This window comes from Dermacentor albipictus, chromosome 2, assembly GCF_038994185.2.
Source record: "Dermacentor albipictus isolate Rhodes 1998 colony chromosome 2, USDA_Dalb.pri_finalv2, whole genome shotgun sequence".
NCBI lineage: Eukaryota > Metazoa > Arthropoda > Arachnida > Ixodida > Ixodidae > Dermacentor > Dermacentor albipictus.
In genome coordinates this window covers 118,885,657-118,900,793 of record NC_091822.1, presented here as the reverse complement: position 1 = coordinate 118,900,793, position 15,137 = coordinate 118,885,657, and the positions used below count along the sequence as shown (strand labels likewise).

The 15,137-nt window shown below is 46.2% G+C and overlaps 1 protein-coding gene across 3 annotated transcripts in view; it reads right to left on the bottom strand.

Moving 5' to 3' along the window:
• Positions 1-15,137, bottom strand: part of LOC135918897 (ankyrin repeat domain-containing protein 13D) — an 88,676-nt gene that overhangs the window by 34,577 nt on the left and 38,962 nt on the right. For all 3 annotated transcript variants that reach the window (XR_010569821.1, XM_065452582.2, XM_065452583.2), the window contains one exon: positions 3,353-3,529. Coding sequence is in view for 2 of the 3 variants with exons in the window: in XM_065452582.2 (XP_065308654.1) it covers positions 3,353-3,529 (177 nt within the window). In the remaining variant the exon portion in view is untranslated. The remainder of the gene's footprint in view (positions 1-3,352; positions 3,530-15,137) is intronic.

Here is a 15,137-nt window from a genome sequence, read left to right as displayed (position 1 = left end):
ATGGCGCCCACAGGCCTCGTTCAAAGAAACAAATACCACACGCATGGAGCAATATTTTCCAAGCTTTTTACGTGAGCATTCTGTACTCCTTGATTACGCCGTGCCTCTATGACTGCTGGTATCTCTACTGAATCAAATGCCTTTTTGTAATCTATATAAGCCACGTAGAGAGGCTTATTGTACTCTGCGGATTTCGCGATAACCTGAGTGATGACATAGATGTGATGCCATTGTAAAGTATCTCTTCCTGAAGCCAGCCTGTTCCCTTGGTTGACAAAATCCAGTGTTGCCCTTATTCTATTGGAGATTATTTTGCTAAATATTTTATATAATACTAGGAGCAAGCTAATGGTCCTATAATTTTTCAATTCTTTAACGTCTCCTTTTTTGTGGATTAGCATAATGTCTGCATTCTTCCAGTTTTCTGGGACCCTTGCAGTCGACAGTTTTCCAAGCGTTATGTCTCCTCCATCTTTGATTAAATCGACTGTTATTCCGCCTTCTCCTCCCACTCTTCATCATTTCATTTCTTGCAGGGCCCTTCTGACCTCATCACTAGTTATAGGAGAGTTACTGTATCCTGTTCATTACTGTTTCTAAGCGAGGTATCGTGTCTCTTCAGAGTACTGTATACAGGTCAGCTTAGAATTTTCCCGCTGCTTTTACTATATCTTCGAGACTGCTGATGATATTATCTGTTAATGTATACATCATGGTTTGTCCCAAGCCAGGTTTCTTTTTTACTGATTTCAGACTGCGTTCATTTTTTACAGCTTCTTCAGTCTTTCTCATGTAATAGTTTCGAATATCAGTTATTTTCACCTTGTTGATCAGTTTTGACAGTTCCGCGAATTGCGTAACGCTGTGCGGCTGCCAGTCCCACACAACCGCGTAGAGCTTGGCGGAAGCCGGCAAGGTGGAGAGAAGTCATTATAAAGGGAAAATCCGACTTTGGTCCCGGGTTCGAGTCCCGGACTAGGACGAATTTTTCTTCAACTCTGAGGCTTTTCTTTCGAGGAACCCGTATGGGTTTCCTTTGTAACAATTGCTACGAACAGGTGGATGTCTGATTTTCCCTTTATAATTCCTTCTCTCCACCTTGCGGGCTTCCGCAGAACTGCTACGTCAAACACTTGCCTTTGCTTCGTGTGTCGTCGACAAATTCGACTTCGCGCTGCCATGCTAGCCGCCTGGTTAGCTCAGCTGGTAGAGTGGCTGCCCCGGAAAGGTGGTGGTCCCGGGTTCGAGTCCCGGACCAGGACGAATTTTTCTTAAACTCCGAGGCTTTTCTTTCGAGGAACCCGTATGGGTTTCCTTTGTAGCAATTGCTACGAACAGGTGGATGTCTCATTTTCCCTTTATAACCGCGTAGAGCACAGGACTCTGCGATTCTAGATGTACTGCCCTCACCGCGAAAGGTTAGATAAACACCCACCTAAGCCCAGGAGAGAAGTGGCTACGTGAGGTGGTTCGACCGATAACTGTAGAAGCGTCATTCAAATCAAGTAATTGTTCTCCACTTCCGGCAGCGTTTTCTCTACTTCCTTTTTAAATAAGAAGATGTTGATCCATAAATATTCTATATTCTCATAAACAACGGTGAACTTTTTTTATTATTCGATTTTCCTTGCAGTTTGGTTGTTGCCTTGGCTCTCTCCCTTAGTAGATCGCTTAATTTCTCAACTCCTCGTGATTTTTGTTTCCAGTTGCCAATTTTGCACGAAAAGCGCTATACAATTAGGGAAAAACAGACGAGGTAACGGGCGACAGTCATCTTGCTTATGGGTTAAAGGGTTATTGCAAGGGTTTCATTATGGATGCTCTTTCACATTACTTTATTTCCCACCTTATCTAACCCATATCACGTGTATATGGTTGCGGGCATCTGCCAGCTTCGCGGCGAGCCGTGACTCAAGGAAATAATGAAGCAAAGGGAAAAGTTAAACGCAATTGGCGTTTTCTCCGGCCGCAACTCGTTCCACGAGAGTACAGACCAACTCAGTAACAGCTGCATGCCTTTCCTGGTCCCAGGATCAGCCTAAACAAAGAAGGTTGAACTAACAAAAGCAACGGCTATGCGCATGACGGTTGAATAGATGGTGACAACTGAACGCATCTCGAGTTAATCGCACGGGTGCGGTATCTATGAGAAAACTGTCCTTCACATTACAAGAGATGCCGATAACTACCGCCATCTAAAGGGGTGAAAAAGGCAGCATAATGCTGACCGATTAATAGCTGCCAAGTTTCAACATTGATCTGGCGGCGCTTTAGGAATGTGTGAGGAGTGGTGGCGTGGGTGGGGAGGGGGGGTTATGCCACTTGATTTCGGGGGGGGGGGGGGGGGGGCCGGGCCCACTCGGGCCCCCCGCCTGGATACGTGCCTGCAACGTGAAGTCAACCGAAAAAGAAACCTTAAGATTGCTTGAGTCGTTTTCAAGAGCAATTTCAATGAGTTCCTTTTTCTAAAAAATGAAATAGAGCTGGACAAGTAGCATTTTATTTCTTTTTATAATACAAGGACGTTTCTTGCAACGAGTGGTTGAGTACTAGTGACAGAATTTAACTGAGGAGTGCTTTCATCATCGGACAAGTGCTTGAATGTCCCAGGGGAGTCTCTAACCATGTCCTGCATTTACCTCGATTTCTCGATTATTAAGACTCTGTTCGCGATAATATTACGTTAGAGATTCTCAAGCACTAAGCTGTCCCTTTAACATGACTTAATATTTGCCTTTAGTGTCCCTTTAACTTGACCTTGGGTTGTATGTGACCTTGTACTTCACCTTGGGTTGACCTTTACATTGGGTTGTACTTGATCCTAACACACATAAAATTTTTGGACCGGTTCTATTGTAGAAAACGTACATGCTAGATTCAAGTAAATATGGTATATAGCAGCAATAAAAGAAAAAGCATAATAAACACAATGTGTGGAGCAAGACAAAGACAAAGACAACAACAGCATTTATATGATAGAGGCCCGATATACGGTGTCAACAGTGTCACAGTGAAAGCGTGCCAGCTTTCCGGCAAAATGATACCCCCAACAACATGAAACAGAAGAGTTGCTCAACATGCTGAAATGCAACGTACAGGAGAGCCTCATTACTACTGTTAATTGCATGCGACAGAATTAGCGAAAAGGCAAGATTTTTGCATGGAAGCTTTTGCCAAATAAACTGCAGACAAATTCAATTTGTCTTTTGTACTCAGAGGGCTTTAAAAAAAATCACACATGCTACAACCATTGACAAAAGAGAGAATCGCAAGACAAAATGCGCAGCTACTGCCTGACCAGAGGTAGCGACACGACACAAATTATTACAAAAGAAACAGGGAACCAACTGACCTGCTGGGGTAAAGACAGCGGATAGTCCTCACAGAGCCAGAGATTGGCACGGAACTTCTGGGTGCGTACAGTTGCCTCTCGGGGTCGCCCAATATCTCGGCCTCCCAGATCCACTTTGGCATTGAAATATTCTTCTGGACGAATGTGGCATGGGTTGCTCCGCCACTCTGTCAAATCCTGTGAGAGACAAGAGGAACAAGATAATATGTCAGAGTATTCAAAAGACAGGATACTATTAAAGGGCCACTCACCAGGCCACATAGCAAATTTTGGTTATACAGTAAAAACTCGTTAATTTGAAATTTCAGATAATTCAAAGGGCTGCTGCGATCCGTCCAACAATGTATTGAAAGCAATATGTAACACACTGTGCGATATTTCACACTGAAATCCACACCACCACCAATAATTCAAACTATGCGTCATCATGTATGGGGAGAGTGCTAGTGTGCCGTGTGGGTCACGCAGGTTTGCTCTTTCAAACTGCAGCCCTTTGTTTAGGCCTGACTGTTGTTGTTGTTTGTTTGGCCTGTTGCAAGTAGGTTCTCTCTGTCCTCCAGGGTTCTCCCTCTCTTAAGACCTTCAAAATAAAAACGTGGATGTGGCGTTGCGAGTTTTTTCTTTCTTTCTTTTTTCATGTTACATCTTGAAGGCTATGCTCCTTCTTTACGAGATGTTCTGCTGAGAAGTGGCACCAGGTAATGTCTTAAACATGGCGGCCGTGACATTTATTGGCGCTTGCATTACCAAAAAGCATAGCCTTTGATATTCGTGGCTATTACTGAAAGGAAAGCATCACCGCAATACATGTTTGGATGTCACCTATATGTACAATGGAGCTCAGCAGCGTGCAGCCGGTACAGCTGTGAAAGTACAACGGAGACCAACATTGCAGCAGGTTGTAGTGCATTTCACAAGTACATTTTTAGAGTGCAGCTTTTGTTCTTGTGGCAAACGTCAGCAGGGCAAAGGCATGTTTGTAGTCGAACATTTTCGGTGTGCATGGCTTGTGGCCAGTCACGCTAGGTCGCTTGCACTGCGCCAGCCGAAATGCCATCCCCTTTAGATTTCGACGCACGCGCTGTCGGCTGCTGTCTTTGGAGAATGCACAGAACAATCTCCAACACGAGCGCCACTTCGAACACTTTGAATGGCTGTCTACGACTTTCTGCAAAGCAGCGTGGGCACCTTTTATTGCGATAGCAAATATATGGACACTCCAGGCACATTTCTGCCATCGGCGTCACCGTGACGTTCGGTATAAAGTCCAAGGGCGATAAAATCATCGTCATGCACCATATGCTGTATGTGGAAGAGAAAGCTTGCGAGGGTGAGCCAGTGAACACAGCTCAATCTCATTTGCACGAGTGAGCAAGGAAGGTGGGTCGGAAGTGCACACTCTCTCATCAATCGCGAAGCACGGGGGTGAAGTTCTCCAGCAGCTGCAGCCAGTACCTCCTCTATCTGCAGCTTACGGCATGGCCGTGTGGGCACTGTATCTTGAAAGCAATCTGCGACATGGCCAAAGGGGCCAAGGTGCGTGCCCATGTGGGCCTCACTTTAAAACGATCTGCGATGTTTGCAGAGTTCATGTAGTGTTAGTAGCTTCGTATGCACTGTGCTTCCTACGTTTCATTTGCGTTGAAGCGAGAGATGTATGAAGACCAATTGGCTTGCTGCTGCTGCCACAATTCCTCACTCCAGCATTTTTCTGCGAGTTTCCGTGGTCATCAAGCGAGATGTGCTCATGTTTACCTGTGCACGCATCACACCACACTTGTTAATTTATTTAGTAAGCGAATGTTTACATGTTTATACGGTCGAACAAACTACTATTCTTACCTCGCAAGCTATCTATTAATTTGCTATCACAATAGATGCTTCACCTTTCGGGAAAACTGCAACACTTTTCTTTTTCTCTGTGCCATGCATTGTGGGTCGGCACATCGGTGTGATGAACACACAGATGGAGCAAGAGCCATCATAACGTCGGCATGTCGGACTATGTCACGTTATGTTGGTTGTGCCACTGCTTCAAACTATAAATGCTGTTCACACCAACATGACGTAGCGTGTGTGCACCGAGCAATTTTTTACTTCAACTTTCATTAGTATGAATGTTGTGCAATCCAAATTTTTGTAGCATCCCCACAGAATTCGAATTAACAAGCTTTTACTGCATGCTAGAAGTTATGTGCCCTCTGGGAAGTGTTCTACCCAAGAATTTTTCAAATTCGTTGATTAAGCCCGAGATACATGAAGCGGAAAACTGGCGTCCGAGTGACGAAATTTGCCCAGTGGCGAACTTTCCCCTCAGTGTCTATAAATTTTATTCCCGCCTCCTACCCGATCCAATCAGAAAAACTCCGCCCAGCGAAAATCACTGTCAGAAGTGGCAGAAGCGCCTCACGCCCTCACCAGGCATCGCAGCGCCCGATCTCCCTCAGACTTCTGTAAGCTGCTTGGTTTTTGCGCATTTTGCCTTTTCCATCAGAGCCTCAGTCGCGCGGCCATGTTGTAGCGAGGGAATGGTGGCGTTTGGGCTAGTTTCGCGGCACACTTTGGGGCTCTCTGCGCGCGAAAAGGTTGATCATTACAGCTGTTGATCATTACAGCCAAATATTGAATGTTTGAGAGCATGAAAATAAGAATACAAATTTGTGTAAATTATTTTTCATCTACAAACCAGGGTGTCTACCAAGTTGACATTTTCAAGTTCCCTGAGTTTTCCAGGTTTTCCCTGAGCAACACAGAACTTTATTTAATGTCAAGACAGGCTGACACCACATCGCCGATGCTGACACACTCAAGCAAGCATTAAAAAAAAAATTCATACAGTTTTAATAGTAAGGAGTAGTGCTTATTTTATTCAAAATAGAAAACTGAAGGTAGAGGATAGTAAAATGCAGAGCAAATGAAATACCCTCGAAAAAGAAAAATGATAAAACCATTGTAAATCGAGTTGGAACATTTTCAAATACAAAAAAAATGCACACAGAAGCAAATATTTTTCAAAAATGAGCTATTTCTATCAAGTGATCGCAAGAACATTGGTATTAGGCCTGAGCTTTTTCACAAGTGAAATTTTTTCAGCAGTTGAAAAGTCAACCTCAACTGTCCTCACATACTCTTAAGCCCACGCACAATGCCTCCGTTTTGTGTTTTACTGCTTTCAAGAGTTTATTTTGGTTTGGACGAGAGTCACCTACATCTTTGCGTCAGCGAACACTGCTTTTTGAGCTTAAGCGCCTTCAAAGACAAGGTGGCACAGTTTCTTTCCCAATCATTCCTCAATATGACGGTCATTTCTGTTCCTGTCCTCGTTCCGCCGCGCGTTCGCTTCATAGATCATTTGAAGCATCCTCTGGGTCAGTTGTACAGTCAATGTCCGATTTTTCGTACTCCGATTTTTCGCACGTCTAAAAAATCAAATCGGGCAGTTCGAAAAAATGAATGCATGTCTTTTACTACCCTTAAGGGCTCAAATCCTCACAGGCACGTCCGAAAAAGCTCCGAAGGCCTGCCATTTCATTTATTAGGCATATAGGTGCTCGTACTGTGAGAGAAGATGGCGTTTTCACGCGTGTATAATTATGCAATATGTACGGTGTCCCGTGACAATTGCCCCTTACTACCCTTGTTAAGCTGCACCTCAATACTTCACGTTCGCTTCCCCGCGTAACATCGCTGTGCAGAGGCGAAGCTGCCTTTCGGGAACCCGCATTATGCATTGCGTTATGCTTTCCAAGCTTCGAAGCCAATTGCGAGGATTACAGAGGCGGAGTCGGTGCCATTGCTGACAGCGGTGAATTCTTTCAATGAAAAAGAAAAACACAACACCGAACGGCGAGAACCTTAATAACGAACGTCGAAGCAGGTAGGCCTCGCGTTTCCGCGGTGGTGGCTATGGCGGCCAGCGGATCAGCGTGCCAGAGCGCTGGTTCGAGGCGGTGATATAACCAAACCCTTGTGCTGGTTTTGGTTAATGCCGTTGCGGACCTGCCGTCATGGCAAAAAGTCCGGGAAATCAGACAGCAAAGGATTCTTGCGTCTGAAATTAGACGTTCTTATACATTAACTCTATGGGGCACATGGTGGTGCCGCGAAATCGTCCGCATTATGGCATTTCACAAAAATGACCTGTCCGGAAAGTCGGTCGTTGACTGTACACAGGCAACTCCTCCAGCTGACGACACGGCGTCAAAGACAATTCGTTACAATTCCTTTTTTACTCGAGCCAGCAGCAGGGTGACTTTCGTTCCCCTTCAATAAAACGACAGCTAATCTTCCATCACTGAAGCACCAATTCCAACCTGATCGAAGATTCCATGGTGCAAAATAGTGTGTGCATTGTACTGCTTTTCTTATCATTGCCTTTTTTGTGCGTGTGGTGGCGCCCATATGGGTACGGGTATAGGGGACGAAACAGTTTCTCGTTCGCAGCACTTGAAGCTGTCTTTTTTTTTCCTTATCGCTGTTGACACGTGCGCTCGTAAAGTTTGGTTTTGTGCTTCTTCAGTCAGAAATCACCGCTGCTCTACTACAACCATACAACCCTTATGCTAGAGTGCCTTGACAGAAAAGAGTGACTTCAGATTATAGTTAGAAGCCAACCATGCTTGATCTTGCTGTTTGCATCTGTGGGGGGCCCAGGCAGAGCATGGTATGCCTGAGGCATCGACGAGAGCTGCTGACAGGCCCATTTCATGCAAAATATAGATAATTCTGTCCTCTCTGGCTGCACTGCTAAACATTTGTTGTTGGAGGGGGGCTTTAAAATAGTAACTCAAACTGAAGTAAACATGAAAAACTACAATGTGTTTTTTCATGAAGTAAGCTAACGTCGCGGTAGGAGAACCACAAAACCTTTACAACGCCTGTGCTCCGTGGTATGGTGGCTAGAAGGAAGAGGTGACACCAACAGCGGATGAAAGCCGCTCCTCCATTTCAAGCTGGGCGTAGGTGGCACTGTTGGCCGTAATGCGATGCATGGTACGCGCCGCTGGCTTTGAGCATATGCAAGGACGCAGGCCTGCCGTGCACGCAACGCGTCGGCCTTTCAGTGATGTTGTTGCAAGCAATGGTTTAGCTCATTAAACGCTAGTCGAACGTGACTACGGCTGACAGAATGCAATTTTAAGCCGTGGTGGTGCAGAGGTTAGGGCACCCGATTGTTGTTCCCAAGGATGAGGGATGGCATCCTGGCCGCGGCGGCCGCTTTTCGATGGAGGCGAAAAACAAGGCGCCCGTTTGCTGTGCGATGTTAGTACACGTCAAAGAACCCCAGGTGATCGAAATTTACAGAGTCCTTCATGCCTACACTACGGCATCTCTCATAGCCTGAGTCACTTTGGCACGTGAAACCCCACAAACAAAACCATTAAAATCGAGTGGTTGCTCTGCAATACATTTGCTGCGTAACACATCTGCGTATCTAAAGCGTTATTCGCGAATCTTTTCAGTTTCAGGAATTGAAGGGCCCGAATGAGTCCCGTGTGGTCAAGATAGTGCATGATGACAGTAGGAGACACAGACCAGAAGAATTAGGATGGAAATATGTTTCGGGTCCGTGCGATTGCATTTTTTTAATAACATTGTTTATTGCCTCAGGGCGTCTTCCACTCCTTAAGTTTCAGCAATATGAAGCGTCAGCTTACTCCTAAAAATTGTGAATGGGGTTCAGAACAGGTAATACAAAGCATAGCAAAAATTTATTTCACATCGTAGTAACAGCAAAGCACTGCACATCATACATTCAGGGTAATTCAAAATACAAGATATCACATTTACACATGCTTCTGTGTATATCTGAAAGAAAAACATTAAACATTGAACACCCACTAAGAAATGGGGAGGCAAGGATATCACTTTCCACTAAATAAAAGATTAAGACGTTCGACCTTGAAGAAATATGTAACTTAGAGCACCCTCCCAAGTTTAGAGCACCCTCCCTGCTGCCTCGACGACACATAGCCGGACGTGCAGCCAGGGGCGAAGCAGTGACGCTGCCTCGCGATTTTGCGTTGGAATTCATCTGTTCGGCGAAGTCCGGCACTCACATTAACACGTCAGCAGCGAAACACATATTGCCATAAACGAGAGAACACTTTGGCAGCCGCGAAGAAACAGGAACGCTGTCGCGGTGGCCAGACACCGCAGGAAGCTGCACACGCGCGCAACCGCGTGACTGCATTGCCAAGTAATTGCAGCGCCATCGCGGCCTTTGCGGCAGCGCATGAATGAGAGGATCGCGCTTTCTCGGCGGACATGCCGGCGCTGGCATCACCTCCCCCTTCTAGCCACCATATCCGCGGTGCCACCGCTCAATGTAGCCAGGCGGCGCAAAGCCAACCCGCTAAAATACTTACACAGCTCAATAAGGATTGTGGAAATCATTTGTAAGCGCCTCTATGAAACTCTGTGCCAAGTTGTTTAGTCATTAACAACAAATAATACAATAAAAGCATATTTACTTTTTTTCCTTTTATCCAAAAACACATTCCTATATTCGGGAAGCACCGACAGATACATGGCAATCACGGGACAACGTACACCTGTTTTTCACTGAATGTAAGCGATGCCAGCAAACCATCGGCGGCATCCTGCCACGGCTATTTATGCCGGGTGAAGTTCACCATGAAAGTGCGCTCCATGCATGCTGGGCTTAATAGACGAGGTAGAAATATTTCAGTGCTGTGAACCAATGCTTTCAGGAGGCGAGTGTCACCGCCAACATAACATTCTTTCAACCTGTCCCCTGCTAGCCTGTGCAAGCAAAATTCCTTCCCGGTGTTCTCCCACACCCAAGTAGGAAGATCACGTGACGCATATGTCACAGGCCCTGCCTTTTTGTCGCCGCTCATTGTATGCTGTATGTGCAAGTGAAAGTGTGCGAGGATGAGCCAGTGATCGTGGCTCAATCTTCCAACTTCTAGTGCGCAAGGCTTCGGGGGAGGGTAGGGAAAAGGGGAAGTTATACACCGGGCAGATGCGCATGCTTGGCCGGGCCGCTGTATCTTGAAAGCCATCTGCGAAAGGTACAGAATGTGCACTGCGCTGTTTTTGTGGCGTACTTGCGTTGATGTAAGTGGCTGCACGTAGGTCAAATCACTCGCTGCTACTGCCACATATCCTCACTTTAGTGTTTTGATAGCGAGTTTTCGCGGTCATCAAGTGAAATGTGTTCATGTTGGCTTGTGTGCGCGTGACACCATGCTTGTTAATTTAGTTAGTATGGCTATGTTGACGTGTTTATACGGATGATAAAATTACTATCCTTACTTCCTATAGCTGTCCACTAATTTGTTATTGCAATCAATGCTTCGCCTTTCGGACAAAACCGAGACTTTTTTTCTTGCTTTCTTGCTGCGCGGCACACTTCTGCTGGCGGTCTCTCATGTGAGCTGTTGCGTTTATTTCGTTTTGCGCAGCATACGATTTTGCACACTGTGCACAAGAACACCTTACTAGCAGTATAAATCAGTGCTATGCAACACTGAGGCAGATCACACGCTCGAACACGGTTGAAAATGACAGTTTCTCTCTTCGCATGAGCAACTGCACGATGTGGGAACAAGCAGTTGAAATGGAAGTACAGTACAGTCCACTTATAATGATACCGCATATAACGATATATCGGTTATAACAATGAGTCAACTTCAGAGTATCAGCTTATGTATTAGGGCTATGAGAAAAAGTAACGTATATAACGATATGTTATTCACCACATATTGGATATAACGATTGAAATTCTGCCTTTTGGGCAGCGTTTTCCATGCAGAATAATTGTGAAATTCGTGTTGCTAGGTTCCTCTTAACCGAGCTGCGGCAAAAAGTTTGCCTATGCGAGTTCATACCTGCCGCCATTACCACGCAGTGTGTACCACCAGTGCGCAGATTGCAAAAGCCACGGAGAGCACTGAAAGTTGGTGCAGCATCCCACAATATGGTGCCAGCTGCTTCGCGTCCGCGTCGCTGGTGAGCGTCCAGAGAAAAAAAAAAAGGAAGCACGAAGCACTCAGAACCTGTGCTCATTTTCTACAATCTTCCTGAGTGAGCACGTAAATGCGCCGCAGGAGTAGCGATCAGCACGAAGCTGTGTCACTAGGGGCAAAGCTGCAAATTTTGCAAGACTCAAAGTACGAGCTTGCGCAGTCGATGATATCGGCAATTTTGAAAACCGTGAGTGCTGCCATGATCATGAAGGCTAGAAGCAGTGATCATGCCAATCCAATGGAAACGGCGGACTTTGTGCGCCAGGGCGAAACCCCCCATGTGTGAAATCAACACGGTGGCTGCTGCTGATACAGTGAAACCTCGATATAACGAACACGCATATAACGAATTATTGAATATATCGAACTCTCCCGAAATATTTTTGTTAAACACATGTATTTTTAACTTCCTATAGCGAACGCGGTTTGGCATAAAACGGATATAACGAACTTCGCGACGCCGAGCCGTAACTCACTTTAATAGCAGGTGGCAGGCTTCGTTGCACTACAAGTGTGTCATGCGGCGCAGCAAACGTTCAGGACTACCTCGCAGGCGCTGACAGCGCCACAGATGCCACGTCGTCATCGAAAGTTGACAGCCAAAGAAATCGTCCGCATCTCACAACCGCTGACAGCGCCGCTTCATAAGCGGCGTGATCGAATGTTGCTTTTGCGTTTTAGTGCTAGCAGTGGCGTCGTGGCCATCGTAGCGTTGTGTGGAAGCTCTTTCGGTGGTCGTGTCGAGTGCGGTGCGCGGGTGTGCGTAATGCTGTGATGGTGATGAATGTGAGAAAAAGAGTGGCACTGACGTTAAAGACCAAGGTCGAGATAATTCAACGTGTCGAGTTTATTGCGCCGCCACTGCAGTGCTATTGAGGGCAGTGGGTTTGCCCTTGTTGAGTGTTTGCAAACTGTGGAACAGGGCGTGATACGGAATGCGATCAATACCAAGAAGCAGGCCGCGATAACGCAGTTCTTTCTGCGTAAATAAATGAACGTGACCCTAGTAAGCATCGTTCGACTTGCTGTGCCTTCTCTGATTGAATTTTGCTCCTCTTGCATGTATTTTTTACGAAATTTTATATTACGAATTATGGATATAGCGAACTAATTTCCGACTTTTTAACTGTTCGTTATAACGAGGTTTCACTGTATTAGCGAACTCTGGGAGCACGTCGCTACTGGCGATTAAATTGGGGGTGCTTCGATGGAGAAGTTTCCGAGTGCAGATAGTGCTGCCTCGTTCTGCGAAGAATCTCCAACGGAACGATCGTTGCCACGACACAGATGGAGGCATGGTGCGACGGAGGCAACGACACCAGCAGCATTGACGACGAGATTGACAGTGGCCCACCTTTGCCACCGGCCCCAATGCTCATGCAAAGTGCACTGTCATCGACAGAGTTGCTCACCGATTTCATGCACGCTAAATTATAGCCGTTGGTGTTCGTGCAGCCGCTGGACGCGATGCACACCGCGGTTGTGAACCTGAAACTTCCACGAAAGCAAGTGCAGATTTCCATTTCAGTGCGCCTAACGCTTGACATGCTGCTCAGAGGTATCAATTAACATTTGATTTTTCACAGCCTACTTTCTACAACGGAAATTTTTTATTGTAAGTGTCAAATTTGCTGTCGGAGCTCTGAAGGTATGTTCGGCAGCTTTATTTCTTTTTTTTACAGCAGTCGAGATATAGCCATTATCGATTATAAATGATCGGATTTTTCATTCTTCTTGATATAGTAATAAGTGGACTGCACTGTACATCTCTCTTGCTACGGTACAAATTGGAACAAAGACATGCAGGCATTCAGTTTGTAGGTTTTATTATTTCTCTAAACTTCAATTCGTCTATTGAAGCAATAGATCAAACAAATAACTGATGTTGTCTTTAATAATTCTCAAAATCACGTGCAACTATGAGCAGCGTCACAGCACTGCCATGTACGTAGGCGCATTTGTGCGATATACATAAACTCTCCAGCTGGGAATGCGGCGCCCGCGAGGAGAAGGGCAAACAGCATTTGTTTGAAATTAAAACTCTAGAGATGTAATGCTTATTAGACACAACTGTTAGCTCAAAATAGCCATACCTTGTGAGGGGTCTCTGCTTCACAATGCAATTTACTTCCAGTGTCCTCTATTAATGCCAGTGTTCACACGAGCTTAGGATATTACTTTCATTTATTTAAATGTGGTAGCCCTCACCGATTACTTCAGTTGACATATCCTGCAATAGACGAGATGCAAAAGTCCCTAAGCAGGCTTTCACACAGGGCTAACTTTCCCTAACCGTGTTCCTGCTAGAAAGGCTGGCAAAGCTGAGAAACTAGTTTTGAAACCTTGGATAGTGCAAGGAACAGATGATGGCAACAATGATGTCAATGACTTGATTGCTGATACTACTTCAATTACGATTCTCACACGGAGTCTGCCATCTCGATTGCATCAAAGGTGCATGGAGGAGCGCACTCGCAAGTTTTGCATATCATCTATTACATGTCATTGTGAATTACACCACAGCTGTCACTGCGAAAAGATTTACAAGTTCAGACCTGGACTTTCTTTTGACAATTGAGTGCCAGCAGAGAAGCACACTTGGTCGATGCAACCACATCTGGTACTTTGGCACATATGCAAAGGTCACAAAATGCAAAGGTCACAAAAGCATACAGCATGCTTTCTAACACTAATGGCGTACATATACCTAAGGACTTTCACAATTTATTCGTATGGCACTGAGCTGGTGCTGTAGAGCAAACTTGCAAAAGTTGCTTGGTGCACGTGTGGACAGTAAAAAGGCCCGCTTTCATATTGCTACGGCACAATATGTGCGATCACGAAAGGCCAGCAGTGTGAAGACGACGACGACGGTTAGAAGCTTGCGCGGGCTGTCGCCTCTTGGCCAAGCGCAGCGTATTTTCCTTGTAAATATATTTGTACATAGCTTTTCGTCTGCGTCTTCCTACGTAACATATCTGGTGGAGGTGGACGTTCCCTGTACCTCGTCACGGAGCTTCGCAGTGGACGGTACGTCGAGCCTTCCTTCATGGCTCCCGGTGACGACAACCCGACTCCGCCGGCTCCGACACCTGCTGCCACTTCGACGACCTACATCACTCTCCCCGCTCCCCGTGATCCTGGCGTATTCTCGGGCCACGATGGGGAAGACGTCGATGACTGGATCAGCCTGTATGAACACGTCAGCCGCAATAACCGGTGGGACCCTACTATTATGCTCGCCAATGTAGTCTTTTACCTCGGTGGCACACCTCGAGTTTGGTATCGCACGCACGAAGATGAGCTCACCAGTTGGGATTAACTTAAGACACAGCTTCGAGACTTGTTCGGCAACCCCTACGGTCACCAACTTGCCGCGCAGAAGGCGCTTTCCGGCCGTGTGCAGACGTCAACAGAGCCCTATGTCACGTATATTCAGGACGTCTTGGCTCTGTGCCGCAAAGTTGACACCCACATGACTGAGTCAGACAAGGTTTCTCACATCCTCAAAGGCATTGCCGATGACGCCTTCAACTTGCTCGTTTGCAACAACGTAGCCACGGTGGATGCTGTTATAAAAGAGTGCCGCCGCCTGGAACTCGCCAAAAGCCGACGTATTGACCAGCAGTTTGCCCGTCTGCCCAACACCCCAGCGACATCTTCCTGTGCCGACGCTCCTCGTCCCAACAACACTGCCGATGTCACCAGGATCGTCCGGCGTGAGATCGAGGCCACCTATCCGGCTGCCTTCGACTCCAGTCCCACCAACACATCTGCAGTCACGGTCTCAC